The 16391-nt window shown below is 38.0% G+C and overlaps 1 protein-coding gene across 3 annotated transcripts in view; it reads left to right on the top strand.

The window, feature by feature from the left end:
• The window catches only part of DNAAF4 (dynein axonemal assembly factor 4), a 68877-nt gene extending 53161 nt beyond the window's left edge, over nt 1–15716 (top strand). For 2 of the 3 annotated variants that reach the window (XM_079129963.1, XM_079129962.1), the window contains exons 7-9: nt 1959–2112; nt 3345–3450; nt 15312–15716. In XM_079129963.1, coding sequence (XP_078986089.1) covers nt 1959–2112; nt 3345–3450; nt 15312–15421 — 370 coding nt within the window. In that variant the 3' untranslated portion in view covers nt 15422–15716. The remainder of the gene's footprint in view (nt 1–1958; nt 2113–3344; nt 3451–15311) is intronic. The other variant, XM_079129966.1, reaches the window with a different exon arrangement.
• The last annotated feature ends 675 nt before the right edge of the window (nt 15717–16391 follow it).

Genomic DNA, 16391 nt, shown 5'->3' with positions numbered 1-16391 from the left:
AATAAAATATTATAAGGGTTGGGGATGTGGCACAGTGGTTAAGCACTCCTGGATTCAATTCCTGGTACCAAAAAATAAATTAAAAAAAAAAAAAGGGATGGAGATGTAGCTCAGTGGTAGAGTGCCCCTGGATTTAAACCCCAATACTGCAAAAATGAAACACACACACACACACACACAGACACACACCAACAACAACACAGGAGACTCATGCGAGTCAGAGACAATTGATATTATTATGCAAGACACAGCAAGCAGCATGAGCTTCATGTCGGTTCCCTCTGCCCATCAAGTCAGTGCAGAGGTGAGCCCAGGTAGATGCTATATACAAAGAGGTTTTGCACTTAAGCTGGGGAAGGCCAATCTTAAGGAAAACAATTTTTTTCATAAGAGCGTTGCAAGTGAACCTAACAACCTTTGCCCTGCAATGAAACATAGAAGTCATAGAAAGGGAAGATTCATTCTTTTTGTGCTGGGGTATCTATCTCTTGCTCTCGGACATCAGCATAGCTGTTCTCAGGCCTTTATACCCAAGGCTTATACCATTGGCTCTCCTCGTTGTCAGGCTTTGGACTTGGATTAGAACTATACCACTAATTTTCTTTGGTGTCCGGTTTGCAGATGCCAGATAATGGAACTTCTCAGCCTCCATAACTGTATGAGCTAATCCCTCATAATAAATTTTTTTCTATATATCTATAAGTCATGCATTGCTTAATGACCAGGATACATTCTAAGAAATATGTCATTAGACGATTTTGTTATTATGTGAACATCATGGATTAATGCAAACTAAGATGGGTACGATATCACTAGGTGATAATAATCTTAAGGAACCACCATTATGTATGTAGTCCATTATTGACTGAAACATTGTTACGTGGTACATAACTGTATATGTCCTCTTAATTCTTTTTCTCCGGAAAATGCTGCAAGTACAGTACCTAGTATGGCCTAACTTGTCATTTTATTCAGTATGTATTATGCCTTTCCTTGTTCTATTCTGAGTGCTAAATTGTATTGGTTGATGTACTTTCAAAAGGCACATTGATACTGGCTTTTTTTCTTTTTTGTACTGAGATTTGAACTCAGGGCCTTGCACATTTTAGGCAAGTGCTCTGACCTGTATCCCCACCATTAAAAAAAGAAAAATTTTTTCTTTTTTTCTTTTTTGAGGCATGGTCTTGCTAAGTTGTTGAGGCTGGCCTTGAGCTTTCAATCCTCCTGCCTCAGACTCCTCAGTAGCTGGGATTGCAGGAGTGAACTATGAGGCCTGGCTGTAATACTGGATTTTTATTAAAAGGAATATTTTGGCCTCTATAACCAAAATGATGGAGGTATTTTGCATTTTAGGTAAAGCTTGATCTAACCACTTACCTTATCTCAAAAGACTGAATTTCTTCCTGCCTTTTTATTCTTTTTATATTTCCATTATATCAGCTTTATTTTAAATCTACCTTTTCCCAGTATGTTAAACATGAACAGCAGGGCTGTGACTCAGTGATAGGGTAATTGTCTAGCATGCGTGAGGCCCTGGGTTTGCGAAAAAAAAGAAAAGAAAAGAAAAAAGAAAAAAATGAATAGCAAAATTTGGGTCTTCTCATTCACATCCAGCATGGGGAGTTTTCCCAACTTTTCTCCAACTTTGAAACCAAAGTCACACCTTCATTCAGAATATACCGACCTAAGTCACAAGCCCATCCTTGAATCAGTCATTATAGCAAGAAGGATAAAAATATGCTTATTGACTTAACCTGCTGATGACTATTTTGTGGGAGGAGGTGAAACACCTCCTTTTCAGATTGGATGCTTTGTGTGGAGAAATAGTATAGTCAACAATGTCCATCCTGCAGGGAATAAAAAAGGAGGTAAGCTACCTCTGCCAAATATTACTTGATATTATTTCTGTTTCTGTTTTGATGATATTTTGTCTTTCTTTTCCATTTCTGTTTTATTAGCAAATTGTTTGCAACAGAAGACTATTTGGCAGCTATTAATGCATACAATTTAGCCATAAGACTGAATAACAAGATTCCTCTATTATATTTGAATCGGGCTGCTTGCCATCTAAAACTAAAAAACTTACATAAGGCCATTGAAGATTCTTCTAAGGTATCTATCTATCTGTTTATTTATATATGGTGCTTTAAAATTGTTATCCTGAGTGGCTGGGTATATAGATCAGTGGTAGAGCACATGCCTTGTGTGTGAGGTCCTGGGTTCTATCCCCAGCACATGTTTACAAAATTGTTATCCTCCTATTTATTATTGGTCTAAATAATGCTCTTGGGCTGGGGCTATTTGGTAGAGGACCATCTGTGAGGTCCTACATTCAGCACTACTACCACCACCAAAAAAAAAAAAGGAAATGATGCTCTTTTTCTACTATTAAATTTAAATAATCAAATCTCAAGGATTTTAAGAATTGTCTTGCTTTATTACTTTTTTAAGATCAATTTTAAGAAATGAACTATGAACTGGTATTTTTTAAAACTTTGAGTTAGATTAGATACCACCTTCAATTTACTGTATTATGGCATAACAGTTGAAATTCACAAGGAAATTGGTAAAGGGTTGTCAGTTATGCTGTTTTTATTATTAAGGTACTGCAGGTACAAGGAAGAACACTTCTCTTGTTATTTCTGCCACTTACATAGTAAAGGAATATTTCCATGATCATTTTCTCATTTTTAGAATCAATTAGTGTATCATGTGAATATCTTAAACAGCTTATTTTTTTCCATATCAGGGTAACTTATTTTATGGGAATGTCACAAGCAAAGTCTTGTATGTGGCTCCTTAAGATTGAGGATAAGAAGAAAAAAGCAAATTCTTAGGGCCTGGGGATATAGCCCAGTTGGTAGAGTGGTTCCCTAGCATGCATAAGGCCATGGGTTCAATCCCCAATACCACGGGAGGGGGGACAGGGAAGCAAATCCTCATACTTTGATCTCATAATATTTTTTCAATCCAGTTTTCCTTTGATTAACACAATTTTGTGTACAAATATTTATTGAATGAAAAAATAAACAGAGTCACTCAATCTGAATATAAAAGATCACAAATGCTGCTTAATCATTCCTGCTAATAAAGCTGCAGATATCAAATGAAAAACTAGATCATACTGTGTGCGGGGATATGAATCCCATATAGGAACAATTGAAAAATTCCTTAAATTTTCAACATAAATATATGTATTTTATAAATTACTGTATCTGCTAAGCCAAAAATTTAAGTGAGGGCTTAAGTCATGTTTTGAAGTTAGAATTTCTACTGTGTTTTTGCTCAAATTTAAATTAGGATGTTATGTCTTTATCTTGTTAATTACATATGTGTTTTGTAAGGCTCTGGAATTATTGACACCACATGTTGCAGACAATGCTAATGCAAGAATGAAGGCACATGTACGACGTGGAACAGCATTCTGTCAACTGGAATTGTATGTAGAAGGTAATAGAATACATTAATAGAAAATGGGTATTTTATTTTATTTTATTTTATTTGCCATTACTGGGGATTGAACCCAGAGCCTCTCACATGCTAGGCAACTGCTCTACCACTGAGCTATGCCCTAAACCTTTTCTTTAAATTTTATTTTGAGATGGTCTCTCACTAAATTGCCAGGCTGGCCTAGAACTTATGACCGTCCTGTCTCAGCCTCCTGAGTAGCTGACAGGTGTGTGGCACTGTGTCCAGCTCTGAAAAAAATGTCACTGGGATTATTAAAAAGATCATGATTTTTTTTCTCATACTGGGGTTTGAACCCAGGGCTTCACATATGCTAGGCAAGTGATCCACCACTGAAATACATCTCCACCCTTTACAAATTTTAAAAATTTTGAAACAGGGTCTCAATAAATTGTCTAGGTTGGCCTAGAACTTGTAATCCCCCTGACTCAGACTCCCAAATAGCTGATATTACAGGTGTGTGCCATCATGCCCAACCAAGATCATGATTTTTTAGGATTCCATTATTTTATATTTTTAGCATTTAATTTATTCTTTGCAACATATCAGATTAAATAAAAAGTGATTTTGAAATTATATTTTAAAAGTTCCTTGCATGCCTGGGTATAGAGTAGTGGAGTAGTAGAAGAGTGCTTGCCTAGCCCTGGGTTTACCAGCTCTGCAAAAATAAATAAATGAAGGAAGGAAGGAAGTAAAATTAATTCACTGTAGAAGGGAATTAGAACAAGATGTGAACCATTAGTTTACGTCTAGGAAAATGCTGTATTAGCAAACAACATTTCTATAGAAGGATATGTAATTAACTGTATAAATGATTCACTTGAGATAGTCAAACCTGTCTTGCGCAGTACATCTTCTAATCCCAGTGACCCAGGAGTCTGAGGCAGTAGGATCAAGAGTTCAAGGCTAGCCTTGGCAACTTAGCAAGACCTTGTCTCAAAGTAAAAAATAAAAAGGGCTGGGAATATAGCTCAGTGGTAGAGCTACCTTGGTTTCAATGCCTAGTACTGGAAATAAAAACCCCTCAAAAAACAGTGTGTGCATGTGTGTGTGTGACACCCTATAAGCTTACACACATGTATGTGCACACACACACACAAACTCAAATTACTCATGTGTCACAATTTATAAACATTGCTTTTATTTATGATACTCTACTAAGGTCCATAATTTAACCCAATGCATTTAAAAGTCATAGAACTCATTTTATTTCTTTTCTTTTTCCTCCCTCCCTCCCTTCCTCCCTCCCTCCCTCCCTCCCTCCCTCCCTTCCTTCTTCCTTCCTCCCTTCCTTCCTTCCTTCCTTCCTTCCTTCCTTCCTTCCTTCCTTCCTTCCTTCCTTCCTTCCTTCCTTCCTTCCTTCTTTCCTCCTTCTTCCATTCCTTTCTCTTTCTTTGTCTCTCTTCCCCCCTTTTATTTCTCTCTCTCTCTCTCTCTCTCTCTCTCTCTCTCTCTCTCTCTCTCTCTCTCTCTCTCTTTCTCTCTCTCTCTTTCCCTCTCTCTCTCTCCTTTCATTGCTTCATACCAGGGATTGAACCCAGGGGCACTTTACCATGGAACCACATCCCCAGCCCTTTTTTGTATTTTATTTACAGACAGGGTCTCACTGAGTTGCTTAAAGCCTTGCTAAGTTGCTGAAGCCGGCTTTGAACTCTCGATCCTCCTACCTCAGCCTCCTGAACCCCACCCAGCTAATTTTTTCATTTTTAATAAGTACTCAGTGAGCACTTACCCAAAATGCATGAGGCCCTGGTTCAATCCCCAGAAGTTTACCTTCAATATTCCTCTTCTCATACTTCCTTATCCAGATGCCCATTCAGCTTCCCTTTCCTCAAGGACTAAAGGCTGCCTCCTGATGATGCATTTCCAAGGAATGAGCTCCAGCCTATAAATTTTATTTCTGATTTTGTTATTAAATTTTATTCTATCATTTTTTTTAACCAAAGTATCCAAATTAGGCTTATATACTACATCATTTTTTAATATCTTATCCAGCTTCATGTGGATAACAATAATCAAGACAGGAATGTGCCATTTAAAGTATTCTTTAGAAAGTATAACAATGTGATGCGGTGGCACATGCCTGCATTCTCAGCAACTCAGGAGGCTGAGGTAGGAGGATGGCAAGTTTGAGGCTAGCCTCAGCAACTTAGAGAAACCCTGTTTCAAAGTAAAAACATAAAAAAGGGCTGGAGATGTAGCTCAGTGCTAAAGTGCCCCTGGATTGAATTCCCAGTACAAAAGATAGATAGATAGATAGATAGAGAGAGAGAGAGAGAGAGAGAGAGAGAGAGAGAGAGAGAGAGAGAGAGAGAGAGAAAGAATTAACATGACACTGGGAACTTTGGTGGATGCTGGCAGTCCCAGGTATTGGGGTATCTGAGTCATTGTGAATTCTAGGTGAGCCTGGGCAACTTTGTAAAACACTGTCTCAAATTTTTTAAGAAAGGGCTGGGGATGTAGCCTGTGGTAGAGCACCCTTGAGTTCAATCCCCAGTACTCAAAATAAATAAATAAGTAAAAAAATAAATAAAACATTAGCTACAGAGGGAAAGACATAAATTATAGCAACCTAGACATTTTTTGAGCTACAAGGAACCCTCTTTTTTAAGATTAAAAAATAGAGGATTGCAGAAGTTAAGTGATTTGCCTGAAGTGGCATAACAGTGGCATAACACTTGGAACTAGAACTCAGTTTTCCTTATTTCCCCCAAAATATTCTTTCCATTTGCTTTTTGGGTAAAGATTGAAATGCAGGGACTGGGGTTGTAGCTCAGTAGTAGAACGCTCGCCTGGCATGTGTGAGTCCGTGGGGTTCGATACTCAGCACCACATATAAATTAAAAAAAAAAAAAGATCCACTGATAACTAAAAAATTTTTTTTAAAAAAGATTGAGATGCAGTTACTTATTATTATTGAATAATCTACAATGTTGTTTTTTTAACAAATTTTCCTGAAAGGACTATAGATAACAGAAAAAAAAGCATATACTGTGTTGTACTTTATAAGTATAAAGTATTGATTGAGTTTACAACTATTATTTTTTAAAAATCTAGTTTCAGACTGGGGCTGTAACTTAGTTGTAGAGTACTGCCTAGCATGTAAAAAGACCTGGGTTCAAACCTCAACATCCCCTACTAGGCCAAAAAGAAAAAAAATCTAGAAATATATCTAAAGAAGATATATTTATTTACTTTTTTATTTAAGTGATAAAAGTAGACTGGATATGTAAACTTTACTGAGTTTGTTCGTATGTTAATTGTAAGGCCCCCAAAAAAGAAACCCCAACTCTGTCCCATGGATCGAGGGCAACTCCAATCAACCGCAGGAGGCGTCACTTGATGCAAACCACAAGAGGCTTTTATGCCAGCGTGCTGGGACCCAACTCGTGACTCACGCAAGAGTCGAGGAGTCGAGTCCCGAGCAAAAAATCTTGTAGGTTTATAAAGGCAGAGACCACACATTGGGAGGGGTCGCATATGAAAGGGAAAAGGGGAACAAAGCTGCTGGGAAAATTCAAAGGGGGTCTGGGTTTGCTGATAACATACAACATGTTTCACAATGTTTTACAACAGGGTGTAGATTCTGGTATCTTACCTGCCTGAATACTATCTTGCTCCAATTACTCTTTTACTCTCTGTTTGGGGCTGTTTCCTGGAACAGTTTTAAGGGCTTTGTTCCCATCACTGGGAGGGAGACCTCAGGGAGTTGAGATAAAATAGACAGCTTAAAAAAATGTCCATTCTTTCATTAATGAGCTTAAGCTGTTACCTTATTTGTGTTTATTTATTTATTTATTTGTTTATTTATTTATTTTTGGTACATGGGATCCAACTCAGGGATACTGAAGCACTGAGCCATATCCCCAGCCCATTTTATTTATTTATTTATTTTTTATTTTATAAATATCTTTATTATATAGATATATTTTTTCAGCATGCCATTTGCATATTCATAAATTTACATAGAGCAATGATGTTTGATTCATTCCATTATTTTTTTCCTTCCCCCCCACTCCTCCCACCTCTCTTTTCCCTCTATACAGTTCCTCCTTCCTCCATTCTTGTCCCACTCCCACCCTCCATTAAGTGTCATCTTCCGCTTATCAGTGAAATCATTCTTCTTTTGGATTTTTGAGATTGGCTTATCTCACTTAACATGATATTCTCCAATTTCATCCATTTGCCTGCAAATGCCATAATTTTATTATTCTTTATAGCTGAGTAATATTCCATTGTATATATATACCACAGTTTCTTTATCCATTCATCAATTGAAGGGCATCTAGGTTGGTTCCATAGTCTAGCTATTGTGAATTGAGCAGCTATGAACATTGATGTGGCAGTATCTCTGTAGTATGCTGATTTTAAGTCCTTTGGGTATAGACCGAGGAGTGGGATAGCTGGGTCAAATGGTAGGTCCATTCCAAGTTTTCTAAGGAATCTCCACACTGCTTTCCAGAGTGGCTGCACTAATTTGCAGTCCCACCAGCAATGTATGAATGTACCTTTTTCCCCACATCCTCTCCAACACCTATTGTTGCTTGTGTTCTTGATAATCGCCATTCTAATTGGGGTGAGATGGAATCTTAGTGTAGTTTTGATTTGCATATCTCTTATTACTGAAGATGGTGAACATTTTTTCATATATCTGTTGATTGCTTGTATATCTTTTTCTGTGAAGTGTGTTCATTTCCTTAGCCCATTTGTTGATTGGGTTATTTGTATTCTTGGTGTAGAGTTTTTTGAGTTCTTTATATATTCTGGAAATTAGTGCTCTATCTGAAGTATGAGTGGCAAAGATATTCTCCCACTCTGTAGGCTCTCTCTTCGCATTGCTGATAGTTTCCTTTGCTGAGAGAAAGCTATTTAGTTTGAATCTATCCCAGTTATTGATTCTTGCTTTTATTTCTTGTGCTATGGGAGTCCTGTTAAGGAAGTCTGATCCTAAGCCAACAAGGTGAAGATGTGGACCTACTTTTTCTTCTATAAGATGCAGGGTCTCTGGTCTGATTTCAAGGTCCTTGATCCATTGTGAGTTGAGTTTTGTGCAGGGTGAGAGATAGGGGTTTAGTTTCATTCTGTTGCATATGGATTTCCAGTTTTCCCAGCACCATTTGTTGAAGAGGCTATCTTTTCTCCATTGCATATTTTTGGAACCTTTGTCTAGTATGAGAAAATTGTATTTATTTGGGTTTGTGTCCGTGTCCTTTATTCTGTACCATTGATCTACCTGTGTATTTTGGTGCCAATACCATACCGCTTTTGTTACTATTGCTTTGTAGTACAGTTGAAGTTCTGGTATTGCGATATCCCCTGTTTCATTCTTCCTGCTAAGGATTGCTTTAGCTATTCTGGGTTTCTTATTCTTCCAGATGAATTTCATGATTGCTGCTCTATTTCTGTGAGGTACATCATTGGGATTTTAATTGGAATTGCATTGAATCTGCATAGCACTTTTGGTAGTATGGCCATTTTGACAATATTAATTCTGCCTATCCAAGAACATGGGAGATCTTTCCATCTTCTAAGGTGTTCTTTAATTTCTTTCTTTAAGTGTTCTGTAGTTCTCATTGTAGAGGTCTTTCACCTCTTTTGTGAGATTGATTCCCAAGTATTTTATTTTTTTTGAGGCTATTGCAAATGGAGTTGTTTTCCTCATTTCCCTTTCAGCTGTTTCATCACTTGCGTATAAAAATGCTGTAGATTTATGCGTGTTGATTTTATAGCCTGCTGTTTTGCTGAATTCATTGATGAGGTCTAGAAGTTTTCTGGAGGAGGTTTTTGGATCCTCTAAATATAGAATCATGTCATCCGCAAATAGTGACAGCTTAAGTTCCTCTTTTCCTATTCATATCCCTTTAATTTCTTTAGTCTGCCTAATTGCTCTGGCTAGAGTTTCGAGGACGATGTTGAATAGAAGTGGTGAAAGAGGACATCCCTGTCTTGTTCCCATTTTTAAAGGGAATGGTTTCAGTTTTTCTCCATTAAGAATGATGTTGGCTATGGGCTTAGCATAAATAGCCTTTACAATGTTCAGGTATGTTCCTACTATCCCTATTTTTCTAGTGTTTTCAGCATGAAGGGGTGTTGTATATTGTCAAATGCTTTTTCTGTGTCAATTGAAATAACCACATGATTCTTATCCTTAAGTCTGTTGACATGATGGATTACGTTGATTGATTTATGGATGTTAAACCATCCTTGCATTCCAGGAATGAACCCCACTTGATCGTGGTGCACGATTTTCTTAATATGTTTTTGGATATGGTTTGCCAATATTTTGTTAAGGATCTTAGCATCTATATTCATCAAGGATATTGGTCTAAAATTTTCTTTCCTTGATGTGTCTTTTCCTGGTTTGGGTATGAGGACGATATTAGCTTCATAGAATGAGTTCTGTAGGGTACCCTCCTTTTCTATTTTCTGGAATACTTTGAGAAGTATTGAAATAAGTTCTTCTTTGAAGGTCTTGTAGAACTAGGCTGAGAATTCGTCTGGTCCTCGGCTTTTCTTGGATGGTAGATTTTTAATGGCTTCTTCTATTTCATTGCTGGATATTGATCTGTTTAATTCATGTATGTCTTCCTGGTTCAGTTTGGGAGGACCATATGTCTCTAGAAATTCCTCAATGTCTTCAGTACTTTCTATTTTGTTGGAATACAGATTTTCAAAGTAGCTTCTCATTATGTTCTGTATCTTAGTGGTGTCTGTTGTGATATTTCCTTTTGCATCATGTATTTTAGTAATTTGAGTCTTCTCTCTCCTTCTCTTTGTTAGTGTGGCTAAGGATTTATCTGTTTTGTTTACTTTCTCAAAGAACCAACTTTTTGGTATGTCAAATTTTTGAATAGTTTCTTTTGTTTCAATTTCATTGATTTCAGCTCTGATTTTAATTATTTCCTGTCTTCTACTACTTTTGCTGTTATTCTGTTCTTCTTTTTCTAGGGCTTTGAGTTGTAATGTTAGGTCATTTAGTTGTTGATTTTTCATTATTTTCTGGAATGCGCTCCATGCAATGAATTTTCCTCTTAGTATTGCTTTCATAGTTTCCTAGAGATTTTGATATGTTGTATCGTCGTTCTCATTGACCTCTAAGAATTTTTTAATCTCCTCCCTGATGTTTTTTGTTATCCATGTTTCATTCAATAGCATATTATTTAGTCTCCAGGTGTAGGAGTAATTTCTCTTTTTTTTGTCATTGATTTCTACTCTCAGTCCATTATGATCTGATAGAACACAAGGCAGTATCTCTATTTTTTTGCATTTCCTAAGGGCTGCTTTGTGGCATAACATATGGTCTATTTTCAAGAAGGTTCCATGTGCTGCTGAGAAGAAAGTGAATCTGCACGTTGATGGATGGAATATTCTATATATGTCTATTAAGTCTAGGTTATTGATTGTGTTATTGAGTTCTATGGTTTCTTTGGTTGGATTTTGTTTGGAAGATCTATCTAGTGGTGACAGTGTCGCCCAGAATTATTGTGTTGTGGTCTATGTGATTCCTGAAATTGAGAAGGATTTGTTTGATGTACAGGGATGCACCATTTTTTGGGGCATAAGTATTTACTATTGTTATGTCTTCCTGATTTTTGGTTCCCTTAAGCAGTATGAAATGTCCTTCTTTATCCCTTCTGACTAACTTTGGCTTGAAGTCCACTTTACCTGATATAAGGATGGAAACCCCCGTTTTTTTACTGAGTCCATGTGCGTGGTAGGTTTTTTCCCATCCTTTTACCTTTAGTCTGTGGATGTCTTTTTCTATGAGATGAGTCTCTTGCAGGCAGCATATTGTTGGGTGTTTCTTTTTAATCCATTCTGCCAGTCTATGTCTTTTGATGGATGAGTTTTGGCCATTAATGTTCAGGGTTATTATTGAGAAATGATTTGTATTCCCAGTCATTTGGCTTATTTTTGGTTTTTAAGTTGGCTTGGTTTCTCCTTTGAGTGGTTTTTCTCTAAGGTAGTTCCTCCCTTTGCTGACCTACATTGTTGTTTTTTATTTCCTCCTCATGGAATATTTTGTTGAGAACATTCTGTAGTGCAGGCTTTCTATTTGTATATTCTTTTCACTTTTGTTTATCATGGAAGGATTTTATTTCATCTTCAAATCTGAAGGTTAGTTTTGCTGGGTATATAATTCTTGGTTGGCAACCATGTTCTTTCAGACCTTGAAATATGTTGTTCCAGGCCCTTCTAGCTTTTAGAGTCTGGGTTGAGAAGTAGGCTGCTATCTGTATTGGTCTCCCCCTATATATAATCTGATGCTTTTCTCTCGCGGCCTTCAAAATCCTATCTTTATTTTGTATGTTAGGCATTTTCATTATAATGTGACTTGGAGTGGATCTGTTGTGATTCTGTGCATTTGGTGTTCTGTAAGCCTCTTGTATTTGATTTTCCATATCATTCTTCAGGTTTGGGAAATTTTCTGATATTATTTCATTGAATAGGTTGTTTATTCCTTTGGTTTGTATCTCTGTGCCTTCCTCAATCCCAACAATTCTTAAATTTGGTCTTTCCCATAGTTCTTGGAGATTCTGTTCATGATTTCTTACCATCTTCTCTGTTTGGGCTACTTTATTTTCAAGATTAAATATTTTGTCTTCATTGTCTGAGGTTCTGTCTTCCAAGTGGTCTAGTCTGTTGGTGATGCTTTCCATTGAGTTTTTTATTTGGTTTATTGTCTCCTTCATTTCAAGGATTTCTTTCTTTTTTTTTTCTTTCTTTTTTTTTTTTTTTTTTGAGAATCTCTCTTTGTTGAAATGATCTTTTGCTTCCTGCAGGTGCTCTTTCAGCTTATTGATATTATCATTCATTGCCTACAGTTGCTCTCTTATCTCATCCTTTGCGAATCTTCTTAATCATGTATAATCTGAAGTCCTTTTCTGACATTTCTTCTACCATACTGTCATTGGATTCTATTACTATAGAATCTAGATTTGTTTGGATCATTTTCTTCCCTTGTTTTTTCATGTTGTTCATGTATCTTCCCCTCTAGCGCTGCAGTTCTGGGGTATTGCAGATTTCCCCCTATAGGCTTATTGTGGCCCTATAGGTTTCCAAAACCCTTTCTTTAAGGGGAGATCAATATTAGCAGTACCCAAATCAGACACTATGCAATCCTAGACCAAATAGCCCCTATGGGGACAATAACATCATGTAAATAAGGGAGAAAGCTACTCTGAGGGAATAGGTATACAGAAGGAAAAGAAAGCAAGAAATGTAAAGAAATAAAAACAAATATTTTTTTTTAAAAAAGGAGAAAAAAGAAAATCTACTGTATAACAGTCATATACTAATGAAACCTCCTGATGTATGAGAGGTACCTGACAATGGGCTTCAAGCCTCCAGCAGGCTTCGCAAGATGGGATTTGCCCCACCCAAAGATCGGAGCTCTGGCTTCCAGGATTATCCAAGATGGCTGCTCTGGCTTCCATATGTGTTGGCAAATGGGGAGCTGCAGCTCAGGGGTGGACGTGGTCACCTGGAGGTCCTGGAGACAGGATGCAGTTGGTCCGGCAGTGGTCCTGGAGGTCGGTGTGTTTGGTGTGGTTATGGGATCCAGGAGGCCGGGTGCAATCAGTTTGTCTGTGTTCCCGGTGACAGGGCACAGTCAGTTGGTCTGGGGGTCCTGGCAGCAGGGAGCAGTCAGTTGATGTAAGGGCTCCAGAGGCAGGGAGTGATCGGTCGGGCTGAGGGATCTGGAGACGGGACTCAGTGAGTCCGGCCAGGGGTCCTACAGGGCCTGGCTATTGTCTCAAAATGGTGGCAGCCACATGTAATCAAACCTGCAGGTACTCTAACAGTGAACTTCCAGGCAGCAGCAGGCACCTGATTCTCCACTGGCGGTCTGCGGTCAATCTGCTGGCAGCTGTCGGACAATCGGGAGGTGAACCTCGAGCGTTGCATGATGGATAGGGGCAAGGCAGGCGATGGACAGGCGAGAGGCAGGCAAATGGTTAATGACAAACGCCTGACAGTGAGCAATCTGCTCTCAAAAAAGGCATCGATATGTTGGCAGATTGCAGGTGATCACAGCAGACAAATGGGGTAAAGAGCAGGGGATTGATAAGCAGCAAAAACTGCCTCACCGAGAAATAGATATCCTCTCCTTGAATCCGGAGTTGCGGAGCGACAAGGAACGCAGCCTCCCTCTAGACCACCATCTTGGATCTCCCAGCTTATTTGTGTTTGAATTTAAAATTACTGCTTCTTACTGAACTCTGAATGAAATCATAATTATTCCCCAAATCACTGAAAAATTTCTGTAGTCTCATACATACTATGGAAGATAGAAAACTGATTTGAAACCTAGTGATTGTCCTAAACTATACTTTATATGATTTCTTTTGTTTTTCTAATTTAATGTTTTTTTGAGCACTGGGGATTGAACCCAGGAGTGCTTTACCACTGAGCTAAAATCCCCAGTCCTTTTTATATTTTATTTTGAGATAAGGGCTCCCTAACTTTCTTAGGGCCTCACTAAATTGCCGAGGCTAGCTTTGAACTTATGATTCTTCTGCCTCAGCCTCCCAAGTCAGTGGGATCACAGATGTATGCCACTGCACCCAGCTGGCCTAGAATTTGTTATCCTCCTGCCTCAACTTCCAGAGTCACAGGGATTACAGGTTACTTTTGTTATTTTTATTTTATTTGGGGGTGGGTTGGGGATTTAACCCAGGGGCAGTTTACCACTGAGCTAAATTCCTAACCTTTTTATTTTTACTTTTTATTTTTTATTCGGAGACAGGGTCTCACTAAGTTGTTTAGAGCCTTGCTAAATTGCTGAGACTGACCTTGAACTTGTTATCTTCCTGTTTCGGCCTCCTGAGCTGCTTAGATTACTGTCATGTGCAACCGCACCTGGCTCCAGGTTACTTTTATTTTTTGAAAAAAATCTTGTCTAGCTGGGTGTGATGACACACATTCATAATCCCAGCTACTTGGGAGGCTGAGGCAGGAGTGTGGCAAGTTGGAGGCTGCCTGAACAATTTAGTGAGACCCTATCTCCAAAAAAAAGGTCTGGACATGTAGTTCAGTGGTAGAGAATGTTGAGAACAAGGTGACATCTGTGCAGCCATGTTGTATGAACAAGCCATGTTGGGAAATGGCCCGTAAAACCCCCCAGGGAAGGGCGTGCAGGTGCTGCCCTCAAGAGCCAATACAGGACAAACGGGACATACTGGGCCCCCGGGGTTTATCAAGGCTGTTAAGAGATATCTGTCCGAGAAATGGGCAGCTGCCCGGGAACCTTATCTATCAAGGACAAGGGGGCCTAGCCCCACTCATCTCCTGCATAGTTCACCCCTTCCCTCCTCCCTTCTTCCTCCAGGACCTTTCAGTTCTGGACCCAATGAGAATCAAATAGATTGGCAGACCCAACCAAAGAGGACAGATGTTTAGCTGTTCAGATGTTAATCAATAATATACAGGTTTTTTGTGTGAAAATCTCTTAGAGTGCTTTCTCACCCCCCGGGGCTGCTCCCCACTCAGCCATTGTAGCGGTCTGAGAAGCTGGTTGTGGTCCAAGCTCGAGCTTGCAATAAAACCTCATTGTGTGTCTTGCATTATTATGTGTGCACTTTGACTCTCTGGGGATAGTTCGATATTGAACCCCAGTAGAGAGCCCCTGGGTTTAAGCCACTCTATGGCAAAATGAATGAATGAATGAATGAATGAATGAATAAATCAGGCTAAGGATGTAACTTAGAGGTAGAGTACCTGCCTACCATGTCCAAAGTCATGGGTTCAATCCCTATTACCAGTGGGGGGAAATGTCATCTAGATAAGACAAGTAAGTGTAAAATATTTATTTTATTAATCATAATTGCTAAATATTGTAGGCCTACAGGATTATGAAGCTGCACTTAAGATTGATCCAGCTAACAAAATTGTGCAAAACGATGCTGAGAAGATTCGGAATGTAATTCAAGGAACAGAATTAAAATCATAATGACTACTAGAAGCAATTAGGTACTAGTACTAGGTATTATTTTATGTTTTTCAAAAATAACTGGAGACATTAGAACTATTTGTACATATTATGACTGATTGTGCATACTCTTTAGTACTCTTTGTAAAGAGGGGAACATAGTACAAATCTACAGAAAAAAATGTTTGAATCATTTCTAAATAAGTAAATCAAAATAATAATCTGCTTTAATAGTTGCTTCCTCATATTAGCATGCATATTATACTTTTTTAAAACCAAATTACACTTGCTCTTCTAACAAAATTGTTGGTATGATAGAACACTTACTGATTTTTAATGTTAAACAAGGTAGAATTTGTTTTAAAAAGATTGTGTTTATGCAGTACTTTTTTTTTTGTTGTTGTTGTTGTTAAATATACTATTTCATTGTCTGAATGACTGACTTTGGTGTTATAAATATTAACAGGTTTTTAGTTAATTTCCAAAGGCACAGAAACTTATTTTTCTTTAATACTTTACTACCTGCTGTTTGAGGTTAGGCTTATTCAGCCTTTTAAAACAACTACCTGAAAAAACATATTTTCAATGTTAGTTACAGGCTGTTGTCAAAAAAATTACAAGAGATTTAGCTTACAGATCTTGATTGGCTTTGTTTTGCACTTCCAGTGTTGTTCCAATTGGACAACACTTCATTCCTTAAAATAGAATAAGTGTTTTTGTGGGCTGAGGAGAAGAGGTTGGTTTTATAAGCACAGAAGAACTAAACAAAGCAAAAACAGAACAAAGTTATCTTCCTTGTGAAGTGGGGACAGGGATACAAAACAATAGGAAAGTAAGATTGGTTATCATGTTATTGTTTCAGGTTACTGGTTTTGTTACTGAAAGCTTGGTCCTTGTCCTGGATAACAATCCAATAACAAGGACATGGTTTTGAGAAAAAGGAAAAAGGAGTTTTATTGCTTTGCTCATAAACGAAAAACACAGGGGACTC

Source organism: Sciurus vulgaris (genome assembly GCF_902686455.1).
Source record: "Sciurus vulgaris genome assembly, chromosome: 2".
Lineage (NCBI taxonomy): Eukaryota > Metazoa > Chordata > Mammalia > Rodentia > Sciuridae > Sciurus > Sciurus vulgaris.
Note: the sequence above shows the minus strand (reverse complement) of the source record. Positions and strands in the feature narration are given on the sequence as shown.